Source organism: Ceratotherium simum, chromosome 12, assembly GCF_057802395.1.
Source record: "Ceratotherium simum simum isolate JZ-2026a chromosome 12, ASM5780239v1, whole genome shotgun sequence".
Taxonomy (NCBI): Eukaryota; Metazoa; Chordata; class Mammalia; order Perissodactyla; family Rhinocerotidae; genus Ceratotherium; species Ceratotherium simum.
In genome coordinates this window covers 38,503,900-38,526,284 of record NC_141911.1, presented here as the reverse complement: position 1 = coordinate 38,526,284, position 22,385 = coordinate 38,503,900, and the positions used below count along the sequence as shown (strand labels likewise).

Sequence of the window (22,385 nt, the reverse complement as noted above, 5' to 3'; positions counted from 1 at the left end):
TATCCATTATAAATATACTTTTCTATCTTATAAAAAAATTTTTAGATTTCTAGAAGTGAAATTAATAGATAAATGTATATGGAAAATTTTATGGTTGCTATGCATTGCCACATTACTTTCCAAAATCATTTAAATGATTCACATTATCACCAGCAATACACATAAGTATTACTTTAAGGAACCATGATTGCTTTTATTTTTTGTATTTTAACAAGTATTACATGGTACTTTACAATTATTCCAATTGATTTTTAGAGAAGTTGGTTATTTTCCTATATATTCATTACATATTATATTTGCTCTTTGGCAACTTCTCTGTATCTTTTCCCCATTAAATTACAGTGGTCTTGGGGCCGGCCCGGTTGGTGCAGCGGTTAAATGTGCACGCTCTGCTGCAGCAGCCTGGGGTTTGCAGGCCCGGATCCTGGGAGCGCACCGATGCACCGCTTGTCAAGCCATGCTGTGGCAGTGTCCCATATAAAGTAGAGGAAGATGGGCACGGATGTTAGCCCAGGACCAATCTTCCTCAGAAAAAAGAGGAGGATTGGCATAGATGTTAGTTCAGGGTTGGTCTTCCTCACAAAAAAAAAAAAAAAAAAAATTACAGTGGTCTTATTTTTCTTGCCAATTGATGGATACTTTACATAGAATATAGCTACTAATTCTTTGTTATATATAGGCTGTGTATAAAGTTATTTCTTTCTCCTTTTCCCAACCTCCTGTTCTATTTCTGAATACTGATCCTGTCTCTTCTGCTGTAATGTATAGAAGTCATCCTTCCTTTCTATCTATTCAGGCAACAGACCAGCCCACTCTCCTTACCAGTCTTAATGCCTCCTAAATCTTCCCCTGCTTTAGTTCTTCCTGTTCTAGGTTTTTCCCCACAATTATTGAACAGCCAAATTCATACATGGATTTCAACATATGATAAAAAGCCTTGTTGTCAAGTCATCCAAACCTACCTGTCCCTACTCACTCAGTTTGCTAATCATTTTTTCTTCCATTGTGCTGTCCATATTTGGAAGCCCCCCTTCACTGTATTAGCCTTCATGGATCTAGTTTTCTTAGAGAATCATCCTTTCTGTGCATAATCTGGCTAGGCTAAAATGGCAGTGGAGATTAAGTCATGAGGGGGTCATGCTGCTAGTACCCACTGATGGAATGGGTACTCACTGAACACTACATGGGAATCTTGGGCAGAGTAGGGCTGGGGAAATGACCATGAAGGCAAATGGTTGGACAAGTTGGAAAATGACAGAGGACATAAAGAAGGAGATACAACTTTTTAATTCATAATTTTGTCAGGGCCAGTTTTATTTCAGAAGTCTTTTCTTATCACAATTTCAACAAAAATAAATCAAGGAAAAATAAACCCACAAGGTCAACTTTGTGAAGTCTCTGCTGGGCAAACCTTTGTATAGGGAGGTAGTGTCAGGTAGTGGGAAGGACACTCGACCTAAGATCTCAAGACACAGGGTCCTGTCTTGTCTCTGACATGCTTTAGTTGTCATTTAACCTCTCAGAATCCTATTTTCTGCAAATGTGAAATGGGAAATAAAATCACCTACCTCATGCATAAGAAAAAATACTATATATATATATACACACACATATATATATATCTACTATATATATAATTATATATAAATATAAATAATATTAGTATTATATATAATTATATATTATGTATATTATAAAAGTACTATATATATACATATATATTAGTAGATATTTACTAATATACCTTTCAATGTGTATCTGTACATTGTAGATACATCTGATTTGTTCTGAGTCTGTCTAAATGTTATTGTTAAATCAGTCTGAAGAACCATGCATCTATAGAGACATTTTGTGTGATTTGTGTTGAGTATGACATAGACAGGGGAATGAGAGCTCTGGATCCAAAACTTGCACCTGCTACTAACAAACTATGTGGCTTTCGAACAACTATTTAACTACTCTGTTTCAGCTTCTTCATCTAGTAGATTAGGGTCTGGTCTAGGTGACTTCTAAGATCCAATGTGGCTCTAAAATTCATTCATCCAAAAGAATTAAACAACGTAAGTTCCCAACCCAGTTTTAAACAATTGAGGACCATTTCACAATTTACTAAAGCTATATCCACCTGTTATTCCATAGAAAGGAGTTTTTCCTGACCTTTAGAGCCACCCTTATAGACTCTTTCTTTGAGCATCAACTTTTAGGAATCACGGACACTTACAAAAAATTAATCACTAGAGAACAATCCTTCTCTTCTTCTATTCCCCACCCAAGCTACTACCCTTCAAAGTGTTACTTCGTTTCTATACAGTAGCCGAGCATCCAAGCAGAACAACAGAGACAAGCCGAAAATGCCTTCAAGCTCTTGAGACGGAGAGAATATATACCTACTAAGTACCTCCTGCAAGTGCAAAAGTGATTCTACCATTTGGCAAGGAACAGGGAAGTTATTAATGGAGCAGGGCCTCCCCTCTCCATATATGCTTAATGTTCTGAATGAAAAGAAAAGAAAATCCTCAACAAAAGTGGAGCAGATGGTTTTTGCTTTTTAAACAAAACCACAAGCCCAAAGAAGAATGGTTTAAAAAGAAGTTTCCCTAAATTGCCTTGTGGTAGACTTGCATCCTCTCTATAGACGTATGGGGAGAACTGGGAGGGCATCACCAGTGGAGCAGAAGATGAGATGGAGTGCCGGGAGTGCAAAGGACGGATGAGATGAGATGAAGGGAGACGCCAAGGGAAAGATGTACAGCGGCACCAAGTTGAGGGAGTCGAGCTGGTTCACCAACACAGACCTTCTCTCTCCTGTTGCTCCTAGCTTCCTGTGTCGGCCTCACCAAGCACTTTCTCCCCTTTCGACTGGGATTCACGGGAATTGCTGCTTGTCGACCTGAGACTGAGCTGTAACAGTACTGTAACTCTTCCCAGCCTACTTTAAGTGATACCCGCACCCTGAGAGGCAGAAGAGAATGTGAAAAGAGAAAGCAGCATTGACACAGGCCTCCGTGCCGAGCAGAACACCAGGCACTTCACTTATCTCATAGAATCTTCGAAATAATTCTCCAAAGAGCTGGAATCGATTTTTTTTTTAAGTAATGAAGATGGCACAAGGAGGTTAATATTACTCGCCATCTCTTCTTTTCATAAACTGACATTTTTCTTTCCCTAATAGGTAAAGAAGTTGACAGAGTTTTTAAGGACTGATCTTGCAACAGCCATTTAAGCGGCCATAGAAATCAGAGCTGGAAGGAAACTAAGAGCAAACAGCATCTACTCCCACTCCCTCACTTTAGAGACAAGGAAAGCAAGATCCACAATGTTAAATAACTTACCTAGATTCACAGAGTTAACTAGCAAATGGCAGTGTCAAAAGAGAATCTAAATTTACCGCCCAATCTAACAGTTTTTCCTTTGCTAAACCTCATCTACAGCCTTATGTTCAAATGCCATGCGCGTTAGGTTGAGTATCAAGACCAAGATAGTCATTCAATGTCTATCAACTATCACTAATTTAACTCCTGTGTATGAATTTGCAAGTTTCCAATTTATATCTTTATTTAAAGCTTTTGTCCCATATTTCTGATATCTCTGTACATTTGGGCTTCCCTTACTATCTGAAAACCAATCAATAATTAACATTTCTCCCCACTTTTCTACTTCATTAATTATGTGATTGGATCTATAATAGTTCTTTGATCTTTACCATTATTTCTTACCAACTGTAAAACCCTGTTGTCCTTTTCAATACTTTTTAATTCAATGAAATTTTTAAGATCAGCTAGTTTTTCTCCCAATTACAAGATAACACATGAGGCCAGCCCAGTGGCATAGTGGTTAAGTTTGCATGCTCTGCTTCGCAGCCTGAGGTTCACAGGTTTGGATCCCAGGCATGGACTTACACACCGCTCATCAAGCCATGCTGTGGCAGCGTCCTACATACAAAAAATACAGGAAGATTGGCACAGATGTTAGCTCAGGGACAATCTTCCTCAAGAAAAAAGAGGAAGGTTGGAAACAGAGGTTAGCTCAGGGCCGATCTTTCTCACCAAAAAAAAAAAAAAAAAAAAGATAACACATGCACAGGTAACCAATCCTAACAGTGCAAAAGGATGTAAAATAAGTCTCCCGTCATTCCACATCATCAGTGTCCTTCTCCAAAGGTTGCCTCAGTTGAGATTTTGTGTATTTCATGAGTTTTAAATCCTCTCAACAGCACTTACATTTCTATTAATTTTTAATAAAATGAAAGAGAAAATGAAATACCACACTAAAAACTGATATATCCTTTGCATTTCTTTTAGTTATTAAGGCTGTTTTTCTAACAAACTGGGATACATTATTCCATGACAAATAAGAAATTACCATATCAATTTTGATAGTGGCATCTTTGATGATATTAAAATATTTGATTGTATTGTATTTTAACTTTTTGTTTGAGAACTGAATACTGCGATGATAAATTTCATTTCAAATGATGAAGAATAAAAATATTTGCCAAATGAAGTCACATTTATAATGGAATTTAGAATAAGGTAAAAAGCCAAAACTCTAGGAAAAGATTATTTATATGAGATATTAAGGAGTTTGGGAAATCTCTTTATATTATTTGAGATAGTATTCAATTGATCACCACCCACCATAAATGTCTTATCTGTCAGTTTGAAATGAAGGAACATTACATTCTTCATATGTCAAACCATAGCACTCCACTACTATTATGTTCCTTTTATACCCCCCTGAAATAACATGTTTTTTTAGTTAAGGAAAATCACTGACACCATATTGAATATTGTATTAGTTTCCAGGGGCTGCCATAACAAAGTTCCACAAACTGGGTGGCTTAAACAATAGAATTTATTCTCTCACAGGTCTGGAGGCTAGAAGTCTGAAATCAAGGTGTCAGCAGGGTTGCTTCCTCCCGAGGGCTGTGAAGGAGAATCTGTTCAGTGCCTCCCTGCTAGCTTTGGTAGCTTCAGGTTTTCCTTGGCCTGTGGATGGTGTTCTCCTTATGTGTCCACATCATCTTCCCTGGGTACATGCCTATCTCTCTGCCTAAATTTCCCCTTTTTATAAAGACACCAGTCATATTGGATTAGGGCCTGCCCAAATGACCTCATCTTATCTTGATCATCTGCAAAGACCCTGTTTCCAAATAAGGTCACATTTATAGGTACTGGAGGTTAAAAATTCAACATCTTTTTGGTGTCCACGATTAAACCTATAACAAATATGATTGAAAATCTTCTTCCAAATGAGAAAACAAAAAGTACCAGCAATGCATACAACAGTTGTCCTGTCTTAGTAGCATAGGTACTGAAAGCTGTCAGTACCAACACTGGAGAAGTCAAGCAAAGCAGGGCAGCACATGTGACTCCATGACCAGAGACTGCGGGCTGGATGTAAAAAGGCTTACCCACCAATCAAAGAGATAACTAGACTCACAGACATGGTTACAAGAGAGGTGCATGCAGGAGCCCAAGCCCATGGCAAATCTGAGGTCAAAGCAGGGAGGAGACAGGACAGAAGGATTAGGCCATATATGAGGACAGTCCTAAGAGACTTCATTGCAGGAGGCCTGCATTTGAAAGAATAAGAACTGGCCTTTATGACTGTGCCTCCAATTAGACTAACGACCAGACTGCTGCACAGGGAAAATGACATTCCCCTCACACATATAGGGCATGGGCTTTGTGGAGTAGAATCAGTCACTGGGAAAGCTGACACAAGGAAAAGGGTTTGCTGAAGGAGTCAGAAAGTTCCCTGGCTTATGCACACTTTGGCCTCATTTCCCCAGGCCAATAGCAATGGAGTTCAGATCACATTGTGGCATTTGGAGGTCTCAGTTAAATACTAAAAGATCCATTGGAGGAAGGATCCAATGAAGGATGGGGTCTCGTGATCTGGCAGATGATGGATTCACAAATATAAGTGTACATAGAGAGATACAGAAGGGAAAGTGAGAGAGAAAACAAGATTGAGGCTGGCAATGACGCAAAGGGTCTCAGAAGTTTATTAGTCAAACTTTGGGATGGATGGAGCGAGCAGAGCCAGAAACTCTACCCTAAACTGTATTGAGGCCCACTTGTGTGTCCCAATCAATTCTAAAATGTGCTGCTGATAATTTTTATAACAATAAACAATCAAAGTTTTTGACAGTTTACTTTTTTAACATATAATGTTAAATTGTCATTATCTATTTTAAAAAGTATTACTCATTTGAATTCCAATGTGCTTTCTAGGTGGGAGAGAAAAGCTATAGGACTTCAGGTAGCACATAACCCTCAGCCTGTTTTACTTTGACCATAGCCCACAATTGGTGGTAGTATTTACTACTTGTGCTTTGAGGGAGGGAGGTGTGTTTAAATCTCAGTATTCTCATAGGAGCGTTGTCTAAGTCAATGTTAACAATCATAATTATTGCTGTAAGAGAAAAGGTTGAGAACTGTCACCTTCAGTACAGCATTAAGGCTCTGAGTTTGGGGCAGCTGGGAGATAAAAATAAAAGGATGTGGGCCGGCCCTGTGGCTTAGCGGTTAAGTGCGCCTGCTCCGCTACTGGAGGCCCGGGTTCGGATCCCGGGCGTGCACCGACGCACCGCTTCTCTGGCCATGCTGAGGCCGCGTCCCACATACAGCAACTAGAAAGATGTGCAACTATGACATATAACTATCTACTGGGGCTTTGGGGGGAAAAAAAAAAAGGAGGAGGATTGGCAATAGATGTTAGCTCAGAGCCGGTCTTCCTCAGTAAAAAAGAGGAGGATTAGCATGGATGTTAGCTCAGGGCTGATCTTCCTCACACACAAAAAAAGGATGTAGAAGCCAATGAATGTTAGGTGGTGAGCAGGGATATAGTGACTTTTGATGGTGGGCAAATATACTGACATGGTTTGAGGCCACCAAATATTTATACAGGCAGAGCAATACTGTGGCACAGTCAGAGCACGAGAGTCCGCGTGCTCATGGTAGGAAACTACAAGTAACACATCTATCCAAAGCTGTTCTTCAGCAATGGAAGCCCATCTGGGGAATGTTCACAGAGATTTAGAAGACGTTTCTAGTTGTATTAATTATTGCCTGGGATGATGGTTCAAGTGGAACTAGGTGACAGAGATACCTTCAAAGTGGATTATTATTATATTATTATAGGGGATAGCAGATCAGATACTCCTGATTTCTCAGATAAGGCATCTGTAAAGAATCTGGTAAATTCCTTCATTTGACTGAGTTTCTTTTTTTTTTCTGTTCTATTTTCATTTTCAAAAATTTTTAATTAAAAAAATTTTTTTATTGTGGTAACACTGGTTTATAACATTATATAAATTTAGGGTGTACATCACTATATTTTGATTTCTGTGTAGATTACATCACGTTTACCATCCAAAGACTAATTACCATCCATCACCATACACATGTGCCTAATCACCCCTTTCACCCTTCCCCCTCCCTCCTTCCCTTCTGGTAACCACCAATCCAGTCTCTGTCTCTGTGTGTTGGTTTGTTGTTGTTTTTATCTTCTATTTATGAGTGAGATCATACGGTATTTGACTTTGTCCCTCTTACTTATTTTGCTTAGCATAATACCCTCAAGGTCCAACCATGTTGTCACAAATGGTGACTGAGTTGCAGAGGCGTCTATGTGCAGCGTTCAATGTTGACAATCACGACTGTGGTGTCTGCTCCTTTGCTCTAACGGTTGGTTCTTCTCTCACACTGGGTTACTGAGTTGGCCTGGAAGAAGCTTCCAAGAGACTTGAGTGAAGGAAATTAGGAATCCAAGATTGAGTCAGAGAGCTCAAGGTTTTAGTAGTGGATCCCAATTCCAAGACGCATGATCAGGTGGTGAGTCTCTGCTTCAGATGGAGACTCTGAGACTGGGTCAGCCAAGAGGCCCACTATTTCCTCCTGGGTTTGGTCTTCAGTAATGATAATCATGGGATCCTGAAACAGTTTAGGCCCCCGTATAGCAGACAAAACACTATTGTAGACTTGTGATGTAGTCATTGTACATCAGCTAGCTTTAAAAAGTTATATATTGTTACTTTTTTTGTATCATAGATATGTTGCACATCTACTATATTCAAACAATACAGAAATACATAACAGAAGAACTAAAATGCATCTCTTTTTTCTATACTAAAAAAAGAAATAGAATTTTTGGAAGACTAAGTTCTATTAGTAAATTGAGCAATTTGTGTGTCTAAAAATGTTAAAATGGAGGTTTCCAGAGAAGTACAAAGACATTAGATATCATATTCCAAAGGGAATCTTTAGACCATTGTGTGAAATTTTCAAAGAAATTGCCAAAAACCACTCACAGAAATTGTGAAATCCCTCATTCACAATAAGGGCATATAAATGTTGGAGATTGTATCAGTCAACGTTAGATTAGGCTCCACTGTGGTTGTAAATAGACCTTGAAATCCCAAAGGCTTTGACAAAGTAATTTCACTGCTCACATGAAGCTTTCTGAGGGTGGGTGATTCTCTAGAGCAGCTCCCTTCCAAATTCTCTTTCAGGGATCCAGGTTGTTTCCATCTCATGGTTTCACCATCTCAGCATAAGTTCTCCATGGTTGTCATGGCAAAAACAGACACAGTGTGGAGGACTCACATCTGCTCCTCCAAGCTTCAGCCTGGAGGTGACTGCTCAGAGCCTACTGGCCAGAATTAGCATTTGCATAGTAACCGACACATAGCACTCAATAACTGGTAGCTCTTCTCATTATAATTATTGGAAAACAACATTTTGAGTGGCTGGATAAGAAGAATTCACCATGTGTAATTAATGTAGGACATTTCTATTGTTTCCATTTTTTTTTACTATTACAAATAATAGATATATAAAGACATAATATGTCTTTATGCAAATCTTTGTTTTCATATCTGATTATTTCCTAGAAGCAGAACAGCAGGGTTCAAGGATATGGACATATTTTAAACTCTTGATATATATTCCCAAATTGTTTGCTAGAAATGTCAGGTTTGCTGGTCCTATCACCAGCAATGTGAAAAACATGCTTACCAAAATTTCACAAGCATTTAATGCTATCTTAAACAAATAAATAGACCACTTTGATTCCTCTGCATTCGAATCTGGTGCACTCTGTACCTATCCTATTAGCACACTCACCCATATTATTGTAATTATCAGAGCACTGACTTGCCTCTTCCACTAAAATGTAAGCCTCTGAATCAAGGGGCCATAAATATCTTTTTATGGATATTTATAAATATCCATATGCTGGATAGTCCCAGCACTTAGCCCAGAGTCTTGCACATAGTAGGAGCACAATAAACGTTTGTTATAAAATTACAGGTGAAAAGTGGCATGACTTTAGTGCTTTAATTTGTACTTTTTTATTATCAATATTGGCCTTTTTTTGTGTTTATTACCCAGTTGAATTTCTTCTTTGAATTGTCTTAGTTCCTTCACCATTTTTCTACTGGTGTGTTAGTGGTTTTTCTCACCAGTTTGTAACTGTTCTTTATACAATAATGATATTAATTTGTTATCACATTTACTTCAAATATTTCCCAGTTTTTGTTTATCTTTTAATTATACAAGGTCTTTAATAAATAATTTATTTTTTAAGTATGTGTCAAATCTCTCAATGTTTGTTTCTGATAGAGGGCTATTCCGCTAGCCTCATGTTTCCATGAGGGGACTCCCTCTCTCCTTTCTTCTTCACTTCTCTTTAAGGGAGAAAGAATGATGACATATCTAACGGTGGAATTGTGAACTCTCGTCCTCTCTGGACTCAGTTCTCAAGGAGGTGTGACCTCTGAACTCCATGCTGAAGCTCACAGGAGCAGGCTTAGAACCAGAGCTTGACCAGTCTCTGCCAGTAATTAGGCGGTTAAGATGAATTCTGGAGGGTAATAGAGTCTGATTCAAACAGATATAAGTTCTGTTCCCCAACCGGCCTTAACAGCTATGATTCCCGTGTTCCTTCTGAATTGGTTCTGAACTTGGAGCAGGGAGAGGATATAATTTTCTCTCAATAAACCTTATTATTTTCCTTTGTGCTTTGTTCAATTGTTTTTATGTTTTGAAGGTCTGTCCTATCTAAGATTGAATAAATATTTGCCTATATTTTCTACTTTTTTGAAGTTTATTTTTAAATGTTTCTTATAAATTTTAATTTTACAATAAGATGCATAAGTAATTAACATTACTGCAAAATGTTTGGTAAACATGCAAAGTTATGAAACGAAAAATTAAAATCACAATTAATGATTTAATTTTTATACTTTGTATCTTCTATTTAAAAAATTACTGACATGTATTTTTGTAGACTTAACTTTATGTTTAATCAGTTTCAGTGTCTACTGTCAGTTCTTTTATATTAGGACTTCCTCTTCTTGAATTTTTAATTTTGATGTATCTCTTGTTAGGTTGTAGAGTACCATATATATGGAAGGTACCTTCAGAGGGTACTTTCTGAAACTTGCATATGTAAGAATGTCTTCCTGCTACTTCACACAAAAACCAGAACTGTGCTCCGTAGCATACTCTCAATCCTCAACTCTACACCATTCCACTCTCTTTCCCCTCCTCTCAAATCCTGTGGACTCTACTTCTTTTTATTTTGTGGCATTTATCGTTGCAAAGAAGAAAATTGAGTTTGTCTAATTTTTGTTCCAATGCAGGTGATCCGTGTTTTCTCTTTGGATGCACGTAGGAGTCTGTCTTTACCTGAGTTATTCAAAAAATTTCCAAGAATTTATCTAGTTATGGATCTTTTAAAATAATTTTGACTGGAACATGAAGAGTTATTTTAATCTGCATATTCAGATTTTTTTAGGGTCAAGAAAGCTTTCTTGAAATGTCTTTCTTATTGCTTTTGTCTCAGTTATTGTGTATTTTTCCTCAGGAACTTCCATATTTATCATCTCTTGTTGTTTTCATCTCTTAGACTTTCCATTGCATTTTGGGAGAGTGTTTCAAGTCTGTCCTCAACATCACTGATTCAGTTTTCCATGATGCCAATTCTGCTCTTTACCTTTTCCACTACTTTAATTCTACCAACACATCTTATTAAAAGCCTTCCTTATTTCATCTGGGGCCCATTCTCATCTCATTTGGTTCTATCCTTAGGCTTTTCTGTCTTCTACTTGTATCTTTCTGAAGATACTAAGAATTTTCCTAAAATGATCACTTTTACAAATTTGTTCTTTACCTCGGTCTACAGGTTAATGCTTTGTTTTCCTTGTATTTCCTACATCCTTCAGTTAGGAGCAATCTATTTAGTCCTAGTATTTAAAGGCAAGCCAAGTGGACAGTTTGCCCTTGGCTCTGCTCCCTGGCCATGTGGTGCTGGTAGAATCCCCCTGCTTCTACCCACAGTTGGGGGACAGTTGGTAGGAACAGCACCTCACTCAATTCCAGTGTCTAGCAGGCATTCTCCTGGGAAAGAGATTTGATCTTTTACTTTAACTCACTGGTTCTCTTCTATTTTGGTCAGTTCTTGGAAAAATCTAGTCTTTGGGGAGGTGGTGCTTCTTGTGAAGCTTATAGTCTTGCTCATGGTCCCATCTTTGTCCTAGCTCTTAAAGGGCAGGACTTCTGTGTCCATCTTCTGACCCAAGTCTCTTTACATTAATAGCACTCCTGTGCAAAACTTACATATTTAAGAGGTATGGGTTAACTTGTCTAGGACTGATCCCTGCAGGCTAATGTCCTAGAAAAGATGGACTCTAGCAAAGTTCCAAGGAAACCATTCAGGCTCAGTGCTTTTAAGGCAGTCAATCCTTACCTATTGTGAAGCCGTGGATCCCAGTCCCTCTCTCCTGACAGGGGAGAGGCTGGTGCTCCCCAAACTACAAATGCCTGTGGGTCAAATCTTGATATTTGTACACCATGTCCTATAGCTGCTACCACAAGGTAGAGACTTCAGCCATTCCCATCCTTCTTTTTCCATTACTGATCATGCAGGAGAGAGGCTGTGCTACATCAAACCATCAATGCTGAGCTGGCAGGAGGCGGCCTGTCTCAAGGCTCTGCCACATCATGTTGCTATTGTGTTTGTCCCCCAATCACATCAGGAGTGTGACGATACTTCCCTAAACACATATCATCAATGAAAGGGCAATGGGAGACCAGCACACACCTGCTACTGCTCCTGTCTCTATGCGTTCTCTCAAGGAGTGCTGTTCTAGCAGGCCTGCTGTGTGTGCTGCTGACCACTTAACTTGTTAGCATGGCAGCTGTCCCAGAAAACTGGGCATCTGTCCAGGCCCACACCATGACCTTCTGGAAGTAAGTCAAGGGACCAGAAATAAATCAAAGACCAAGATTGGAGTGGGAAGAGTCTGCTGGTGGTGTTGTGACGAGACTTCAGGATGGCCAGTTAGTGACTGTTAGCAGGAACTAGCTTTGAAAAATCCTGAGCAGTGGGAGACCTATGGGGTTAAGACTCTCAGTGACAGAATTCCTCATTTTTGTGTGTGTGTGCAAGATATTGAAGGCAGTTGCCTAGGATGGGGTGGATACTTCACTAAAAGGAAAGGTGAACCACTGCTCCTCATAAAATTCATGAAAGAAAAGAAGAAAAGGGACATTTTCCCCAATGGTTGGAGGAGATCTTAGAAAAGGGTGCTAACCATTAGCAAGACAAGGATAAGTGCGCTCCCAAATTCTAACTCCTCTGTATGAGATCAAGATGGTAAATGGGACAGTCCCTTATAGTGGTGGCCTCCTCCACAAATCTGTTGCTGGATCCGCTTTCCACTACTGGATGCATCAGGGGAGAGTGGGAGCCATTCCAGTGTGTCTTCACAACACCACCCTGCTCCTGGTGCCTTCTGGCCTCTGGAAAACTGCACTAAGACACACTATCTAGAATCTGTCCATGGAACTGACTGCCAATGATAAATTCTAGGACCTGAACTGAACAAGCCAACCAGGACAGCTCTTCTTTTCTTCTGGTGTTCCCCAGTCATTGGGAAGACTTGGGATCGATGCTGTAGATTCTAGTTAGCCTTTATTCAGTCCCTGTGCTAAAGTCACAGATGATGGACTTCTGAACTGGAAGATGCACACTTCCTAAACTGTTCCTACAATGGTCTTCCTCTGTCTGTCTTCAGTGAACATGATCAACACCCTGGGGTTTTCACCCAACATCTATTTCCAATCATCCTCCTGGTTTCCCATAGCAAAATCTAGACTCAAAGCCCATATGGGTTGAAATGGAATGGGTTGCTGACAGAGTGAGAGATGATACTCAGAAGCCACCCCCACTTTGAATGGAGAGGAAGGAAGAGGACAAAAAGATAGACAGAAATTAAGGGTTAACTTGTCCAAGACTGATCCCTGCAGGCTAGCCTCCCAGAAAAAAGACTGGCCTCCTGCAAGGCTCCATAGAACCCAGCTAATCTCAGTGCTAAGTCCATTGATTTGGTCAAAAGCAATGCTTGGACCCAGATCCTAAATCAATGGAAGTAGGGAGCGGGGAAACATGCTGGTGCTTGCTCAACTATGAATGCTGATGTGGTCATCTCTGCCACTAGTTTGCTCCCCACCAATAAAGCTGCAACTGCAAGGCTTGGTCCCTAGTCCCCTGATCATGCCAGAGGACGGGCTGCTACTGCACCCAACCACTAATGCCCACCTGGCAGGAGAAGATTGAAGTTAAGGTTCTGCCATGTCATTTTGTTATTGTGGACCTGGCCCCAGACCATACCTGGGGAGGAGCCAATGCTTCCCTCATCATGTCTCTTAAAAAGCCCTCTCTCTCCTGGGGTCTGACATCTGGCCCTGCTGGACCTCTATGTGCTGCTCTAGAATGCATGGGCATATCTCCTACTGACCCAGCATCAGAGAGCTTTCTCCAACACTCCACGATGTGGTGTGAATGCTGTGTGTCCTTTTGTCCTTACAATTAGGTCACAATTCTGAAAGAAGATACAGCCACTGATTTGCTACGAGTGTTTGCCAGTCCGTGACTACTCCAGCTTTGGTCTGAACATATTTCACCTGATGAATGAGACTGCCAGCCCGTGAACCAATGGAAACCAGGCCACACTATATGCTAGAGCCCCATCTTTAGCAGCAGTGGGGACTAGAACCTGTATTCAACTCTGGCCAGGGGGCTCTGGGTGAGGCTCTTGTCACACATGTGTCAGTGGGCTGAACACTGGCCCTGACTATACCCAGGTGCCCAGTCCCGGTGACTATGGCTTCTGCTCATGTTCATTTGCTCTACAGTTCCCTGAGGGTGCTGGAGCCATGCCCTGGACTACAGCCTGCTTGACTGGGCCCTGACAACCTGCCCTTTGCCATCTGCCAGCTGGTATCGTGCTTTAACCTGAATGGGCACCCCTGGAATCAGGACGCTGCCACCTGCCTCTGAGCACAGCTGCTGCCTAGCTGTTGCTATGGGGCCTCCATTCGCTTGTCTGGACCAATCAGATCAGAAATGCGGAAGTTACAAAACCATCACCTCAGGGGGACCCCTACAGCCAGGTGAGTCCCCACTGCACTCCAACCACATATTCTAAGTGGTCCTAGTTTACCCACCTCATGAAAATTCTACCCCAGATTACAAACGCTGCACAGATAATTTTCACCACTGCTAGGTACATCGAACATTAAAGTCAATCTCTAAAATTTTCATCAACACCAACTCAGTCATCTTATCCATCAGGGAATAAAGGCATGGTTCCTAGGGCCTGATTAAGGAACTGATTAAGGACATAGAAAAATATTTTAGATCTGACAAAAAGTGGTTGCAAAATAAAATAACACAATCTAACTTAAAAGTAATTTCATAGCCAAAACATTCTGTTTATTATGGAATATGGGTGCATTTTATCATGCTATAGGGTGGGGAATCTAAATGTGAGCAAGTGAAGGACATGCAAATATGTAATCTCATGGAAGCCCCACTCTGATCGCTTTTCCCAAACTCATCCTCACTCTCAGCCACTGAAGTGATACTGGCAACCACAGTGCCATGGTTCTAATCATAGGATTAGCGGGCACTCCAATATTTGTTGAATGAGGAATGGATAGACGAATCTATTGGCGGATGAATGAATGAATAAATGAATAAAGGAAGGAAGCAATGAATAAATCCTCCAATAGAAATACATTCAGAGATTTTAAAAAATCAGAAGGAGAGGGAAATCGGTAGTTGCTGTTTAATGGGTATTGAGTTTCAGTTTTGCAAGATGAAAAAGTTCTGGAGATTGGTTGCACAACAATATGAATATACTTACCACTACTGAACTGTACACTTAGAAATAGCTAAGATGGGGAGCCAGCCTGGTGGCATGGTGGTTAAGTTTGCGCGCTCTGCTTTGGCGGCCCGGGGTTTGGTTCAGATCCCGGGCGTGGACCTACGCACCACTTATCAAGCTATGCTGTAGCAGGCATTCCACATATAAAGTAGAGGAAGATGGGCACGGATGTTAGCCCGAGGCAATCTTCCTCAGCAAAAAGAGGAGGAAAGCAACAGATGTTAGCTCAGGGCTAATCTTCCTCACCAAAAAAAAAAAAAAAAGAAGAAATAGCTAAGATGGTAAATTTTATGTGTTTTTTTTACCACAATAAAGTTTCTAAAAAAATCAAATCAAATTTAAAAAATCAGAAATAAAATTCATAGAAAAATTCAGAATATACCTATGATAGCTATCTGAATCTCACTGGGGCCACTCTTAAATTTTCATCAATGTAGTCTTGACTTCTTCACTCTTTATTTTCATACATTATTTCTTATTTCTTTTTTGACTTCTTTTTTGGGGGTCCAGTAATTAACAGCTGCATTATTTGATTTGTCATTGTAACTGGAGAATTTGACGACTCCAATTATAAACACAAAACAAAACAAAAAATTTTATTCCTTTCAATTGAGGGAGGTTCATATAGTAAAGAACAAAAAAGTGCTAAATCATATTTTAGTACATAATTTTCAGGAATTTTCAAATTAGCACATCATGAAAGTAAAGCCAGTGGCTAGTGGCACAGGCTCTGAGGCCAACTGACTAGTTAATGCTAGCTCTACCACTAACGAGCTTAATCTCTTTGTGACATGGTTTCCTCATCCTCAAAATGAAGCTAATAATTTTTAAAAGCTTTAAAAAGTATTTACCTCATCTCTGAAATGAGAATAGTAATTTTTAAAAGCTAAGTAAGAATTTTACCTTACTTAAGCAAGAATTTATCCCATGTTTACAAATTGAAAAACAAAACTCTACTTTTAACAATAGGCTAAAAGCTTTAACAAATAGCTTCTCAAATTATAGTAAGAAATATCTCCTCATTGCATAATTTTATAATACCTATGATTCCCACATTCAAAAATAACCACTGTTAACGTGTTGGTGTATGGTACATACCACATATAATTATATTCCACATTGTGTTTGGTATCTTATTTTTCTACTAAATGTATCATGAGCATTTTCTCAAATCAACATATATTTGGGGTTTCCTATACAATGTAGAATAAAATCCAAAGTCCTCACCTTGGCCTACAAGCCCCAGTGTGATCCCTAGTCTCCTGGTCTATACTTAGCTTCTCTCCTACTTCCGACATTACTGAGCTCCAGACACATTAGCCTTCTTGCTGGTCCTTGTGCATGTTCAGCACACACTTGCCTCAGGGCCCTGGCACTTACTATGTCCTCTCTCTAGATCCTCTTCCTCCAGATTTCCACAAGGCTCACTCCTTCATTTCACTCATGTCTCACCTTTTAACAGGTGAACACCTCATGCAAAGTAGCAATCACTGTCTATTCCTTTGCCGTGTTTTATTTTTCATAGTAGCACTTACCACTATTTAATATATTATATAACTACTAGTAGTAGGTAAGGCCTCTTTTTCCCAGTAGGATGTAAGTGCCATAAGGGGAAGGATTTTGTCTGTCTTGTTCTCTGTTTTATCCCCTAACATTACGTTTTAAACAAATATTCGTTGAATGAATGAGTAAACTTTGCTCTAACTTGTAACTTCTTGATTGCACAGAACTGTGTTGCATGGATATTGCTTAATGTATTTAACAAATCTCCTGCTTTGAGATATTATAAATGGCACTGCAGGCCCCGGCCCCAAGCCAGGTGGTTAAAGTTTCATGCACTCTGCTTCAGTGGCCTGGGTTCGCAGCTTTGGATCCCAGGTGCAGGCCTACTGCACTCACCAGCCATGCTGTGGCAGTGTCCCACATGCAAAAAAAAAAAAAAATAGAGGAAGATTGGCACAGATATTAGCTCAGGGCTAATCTTCCTCAAGCAAAAAAAAAAAAAAAAAAAGACTAGGACTGGCCATGGATGTTATGTTCTCTTGCTTTTGGATTGTTCCTTCAGGGCTATATTAGTGTAGTTGCTTCCTCATCATCCCCTCTTCCTCTTTTTCCTCCTCCTGCAGGGTGCATCGCAGCCAGACTTAGATTACATCACACTCCTTGCCTTACCCTGAATGCACAGAAGCTTAAGCCCAAACTCTTTTTTTTTGTTTTTTGTGAGGAAGATCAGCCCTGAGCTAACATCCATGCTAATCCTCCTCCTTTTGCTGAGGAAGACTGGCTCTGAGCTAACATCTATTGCCAATCCTCCTCCTTTTTCTTTTTTTCCCACAAAGCCCCAGTGGATAGTTGTATGTCATAGCTGCACATCCTTCTAGTTGCTGTATGTGGGACGTGGCCTCAGCATGGCCGGAGAAGCGGTGCGTCGGTGCACGCCGGGATCCGAACCCGGGCCGCCAGTAGCAGAGCACACGCACTTAACCGCTAAGCCACGGGGCGGCCCAAGCCCAAACTCTGAGTGCCGGCATGTCCCCACTTTGCCTTTCCACTCAGTCCCCGTCACTGCTCAGAAATACTTTCCACTTTAAACAGGTTCTCCTTCGATGAGTTCCTCTAATTATGCTTTAGTGTATGTAGTTCCCTCTTACAGAATATATTTCTGTTTCTTTACCTGCCTAAACTCCACCCATCTTCCACGTCCCCCAGCGGTCCCTACTGACTCCACCATGCCTTCTTTGAATCTAGTCTGTATGATCTCTTACTTTGAATTTTTCTGCTATTCCCCATATCTACCATTCAAGATGGTCCCTGATCATCTGTCACGTTCTAGCACCTACCATGCTGCAGATTATAATGTGCAATTTCCTGAAGCACAAAACCCTTTTTCCCCCTTTCTCAAAGTCCTATGCAGTCCTTGCCACAAAATAATAAGTATTTTCTAATTTAGCTGTTTTGTCAAAGTCAAAACTTTTGTGGAAAATGAGAGTTTTTTGAGAGAAGAAATAGGATTATCCGTGATAAAATATTTTCATCTTCCCATATATATTTTGCATATTACTTACCCACTATCCTTAAATATCCATAAATATTTTAATTCTGAAGTTTCTATTGCAATCCTTATTAAACTACTATACAAAACATGTTTCTGACGATTTTTTGTTGTTTTAGACGCTGGCTTGTCTTAAGTTAACATTATTAAGTATGAAGTTATTTTTAAAGGAACATTTCCTTCAGAAATTATTGTAAAATCACAATGGGGTGGTATCTGAGTTATATAGATATTTTGGGGGTTTTGTATACGGGACATGGTGTGCAAGGAAAATTACGAAGTGTGCCTTCCCTTTTTTCCTATTTTCATACACGACAAATCAAGTTAAAATGAACAAAGAGAGCTATAAGAAAGGGAAAATAATTCAAAACATGCAGCACGTGTGTGGACGAAGGATGTATGTGGATGAAGGATGTGTGCGGAGGGATGGGGAAGACGCTTTCTCTTGGGCATGATGCTCCTGGCAACTCTAGGCTGACAGCTCACCCTCAGGTGGAGATATGACTGCAAACAACACTGAAGGTGAGTCCATCCCTTTGCCTTTTAATCTCAATAACTTGCATTCTTATACTAAAGCCTCAGGCCTTTTCCTCGACTCCCACGTGATTTCTGGTTACCCGGACTCTGGATCCTTCAAAGCACCCCGTGCAGCCTGGCAAATGGCCACTCACCTTCTTCCTCAAAGAGAAGTCCCATGTGCGCATGTGCCTCGGCTTCTTTCTTCCCACCGTCTATTTTGATCAGCTGAGCAATCTCAAAACATCGTTCATAGAAGTGGTTCCTTACCCACTTGTCTTCCGAATTATTGAAGTAACAGGCCAGAGCATACAAGTTATTATAGACATCTTCAAAGTATTCTTCAAAGGGAGAAAAACATCATAAACTGCATTAGAAAAATGTCTCACAGCACATCCCTTCAAATAGCAAACCAATATAATGACATTTATTTTCTATTTTTCCTTCAAAGCACGATTAACTATTTTAAAAATCGAAATGCAAAAATTAAATTAATGTATTTTAACTATTAAAATAGTTATATTAATTAAAGTATGTGCATATGAGAAAAGCAAACAAAAATCTTTCAGAAAACTTAGAACATGTTAGAAATTGACATACTCTTTGGTTGAAACACTAGATTTTATATAAAACAAAAGACAGGATAATATCTACTAGCAATGTGCTCAGTTCCTTTGGAAGAAATGAGTATGTGGTATCATCAAATATTTTTCCCACTGAAGATCTGAAAAGTATTTAGAGATTCCAGAGAAAGAAATGTTTCTTAACCATGGCAAAAAAATAATGTAAATGAAGACAGCAGATAGGATATGAAAACAGCAAGGTACTTTCACTGAGAAGAGAAAAACAATCATGAGGCTTATAGATATAAGAAATGATGATCGGGATGACCCAATAAGCTCCCTACACTTTTCTAGCCATGTTTCCAGCAACACAAGTTACTAGCAATGTTAAGAGTGAATTTCTATGCTTCTGTTTTCTATGAGTATATTTTTCTACTGAAAATGCATTAATACTAGTCATCCTTCTCACTTAGACAGTTATTAGTTTACTAGTTATTAACGTATTAAACGACCCTTTTTTTTCCTAAAGTGGCATCTGACCTATTTGTATACAAAAAAAAGGTGTTAATAAATTGTGAAGCAGTCTTATACACCCCACTGCAATCAATCGTGAACTTGAATAAAAATGGTTGTGTGTTAACAAATTATGCCTCAGTCTGTAAACTCCACTCTATTGGTGAATGTGAACAAATTCATAATCTTTGTCTTTTTGCGTTTGTGCTGAAAGCACAGTTATGTGACAGCCTCTGGATTACCTTTCCAAGGATTTTTTATAACCATCGTTATCTATTAGAATTCACCGATTCTAATTGTTCACTACTACCAGAAGAGTCAACTTATATATTCCTGAAAGGATTACGATTATTAAAAGTATTTATCCATTGCCCACTAGTACTCCCCATAAGATTAAAATCAAAAGGCTCAGAAAAAAGTGAAATTAGGCCGATTACAGCAAAAGGTAACTTTCAAGAACTCCAATGTTTCAAAAGAAATTTCTAAAACCTACATCATTCCTTTACATATACTGTTTCATAATTCCATAGGAAATTAAGATTAATCTCAAGATAAAATTTATACTTAAAAATTAAGGTAAAAAAAAAAGGTCTTTCTCTCCTTATTTTTGAAGGAGCTGGGGATTCTGGGAGCCATTCTGCTTTTTAAGGCTATTCATAATAGGCAACAGCTTAGGTGAAAAGCTGAGAGTAACCTGAGTTATTCATTTAAAACAAATATTCTCATCTCAGAACTGACTTTTATACTTTATCTTCCCATTCTGAACCTTCTACCTAATGTGAATAGAGCACTAAAGTCTATTTCATAATATTTTATATTTTTTGTCATATTTAGTGATTAGAGAGTTATTATTTTTTAAAGCCTCTAAGTAAAACATTTCATGTCTTTCATTTTAAAAAGGTTATCTTAAAGAGCGTTTTTTAAAACAGAATGTAATCCTGAAATAATTTTTCTGTTTTTCAGTAATTTAACCTCAATAGAAAAATATTTCCAATATTTCATAAACAAAGTTTTATTTTTATTTTTTTTAGAATGAGTTATATAAGTTATCGAGATTCCATATTTAAAGACTATTTGTCGGGCCGGTCTGTGGCTTAGCAGTTAAGTGTGCCCGCTCTGCTACTGGCGGCCCGGGTTCGGATCCCGGGCATGCACTGATGCACCGCTTCTCCGGCCATGCTGAGGCCGCGTCCCACATACAGCAACTAGAAGGATGTGAACTATGACATACAACTATCTACTGGGGCTTTGGGGAAAAAAAAGGAGGAGGATTGGCAACAGATGTTAGCTCAGGGCCGGTCTTCCTCAGCAAAAAGAGGAGGATTAGCATGGATGTTAGCTCAGGGCTGATCTTCCTCACACACACACAAAAAAAACACGACTATTTGTCAGCAAAGCTATTTTTCTTTAGAAAAATGGAGCGTTTTTCAGAGTGTTAAGTGTAAGTAATATATTCAAGTTTTGAATCTTTGCACAAACCAAATATATGGCCTATGCCCTTTACACTCTAAGCTGCCTTTTCTCCTTGCTTATAGACCACTTCCTTGAATTGTCAGTGGGTATATATCTATAAGATGAAAATCACTTTTATTGTTGGTTTATTATTTATACCTGTATTCATTATGCTACCTAAAAAAGAGATTCTATGATGAAATAAATTTGGGAACTGCTCTTGTTAATTTCTCTCTTTCAGTGAACCACACAATATACATCAGCATATTAAAGGCTCTGATAAGTCTTGCAATAAACCGACTTGCTTAACGTCAATGTGAATTCACCTGATGTTTCTCAAACTTATTTCACCAGACAATTACTTTTGCTTTGCTTTACATAAAACCTATAAACATCCTTTGGAACTCTACTTGAGTAGAACATACTTTGGGCATCTTAAATAAATGTTATTAGAAAAAAAATCGCTGCTTAACCCTTGACAATAATTTAAAGTCAAGTGTAAATAATGTTTGAATTATCTATTGATTCGGTTACCCATAATCATTATTGCCATCTCTTCCCTGGCCCCATGGGGCACAAGGCCCTAATCATAATGTTACAGACGGTACAGAGATGATTCACAATGAGTAATATAAGAAACATTATCAGGGACAAAGAAACCCTGTAACAAACGGAAAATAATCCAAAAAGAAATGACTGGCTTACTTTCAACACTTTGCTATGAAACAGAAAGTGATGTTTTGTAAAGTAATTTAAATAACTCTAGGTTCCTGGTCTATAAGTCTCAAGAGGCAGAACTGACCCGAGATGACTATTGTTAGTGCCATAGCTTTGATTAAATGAACTTCATTGTGACCCTAGAGTGACGGTCTTTCCAATGAGAAGCAATGAGAACGCTCAGAGATACGCCACCTCAGGATAATTGTCTCAGATCTCACAACCATATGGGATGGAATCTTGAGATGTTATTAACAGATTTATATATTCTAGATTAAGAGTGTGTGTGTGTGTCTGTATGTTTATATGGATTTTAAGATTGAGGATTAAT

General features: G+C 39.1%; 1 protein-coding gene across 2 annotated transcripts in view; it reads right to left on the bottom strand.

The window, feature by feature from the left end:
- TTC29 (tetratricopeptide repeat domain 29) overlaps positions 1–22,385 on the bottom strand; it is a 216,321-nt gene that overhangs the window by 147,332 nt on the left and 46,604 nt on the right. For both annotated transcript variants that reach the window (XM_087437240.1, XM_087437241.1), the window contains one exon: positions 18,965–19,150. In XM_087437240.1, coding sequence (XP_087293366.1) covers positions 18,965–19,150 — 186 coding nt within the window. The remainder of the gene's footprint in view (positions 1–18,964; positions 19,151–22,385) is intronic.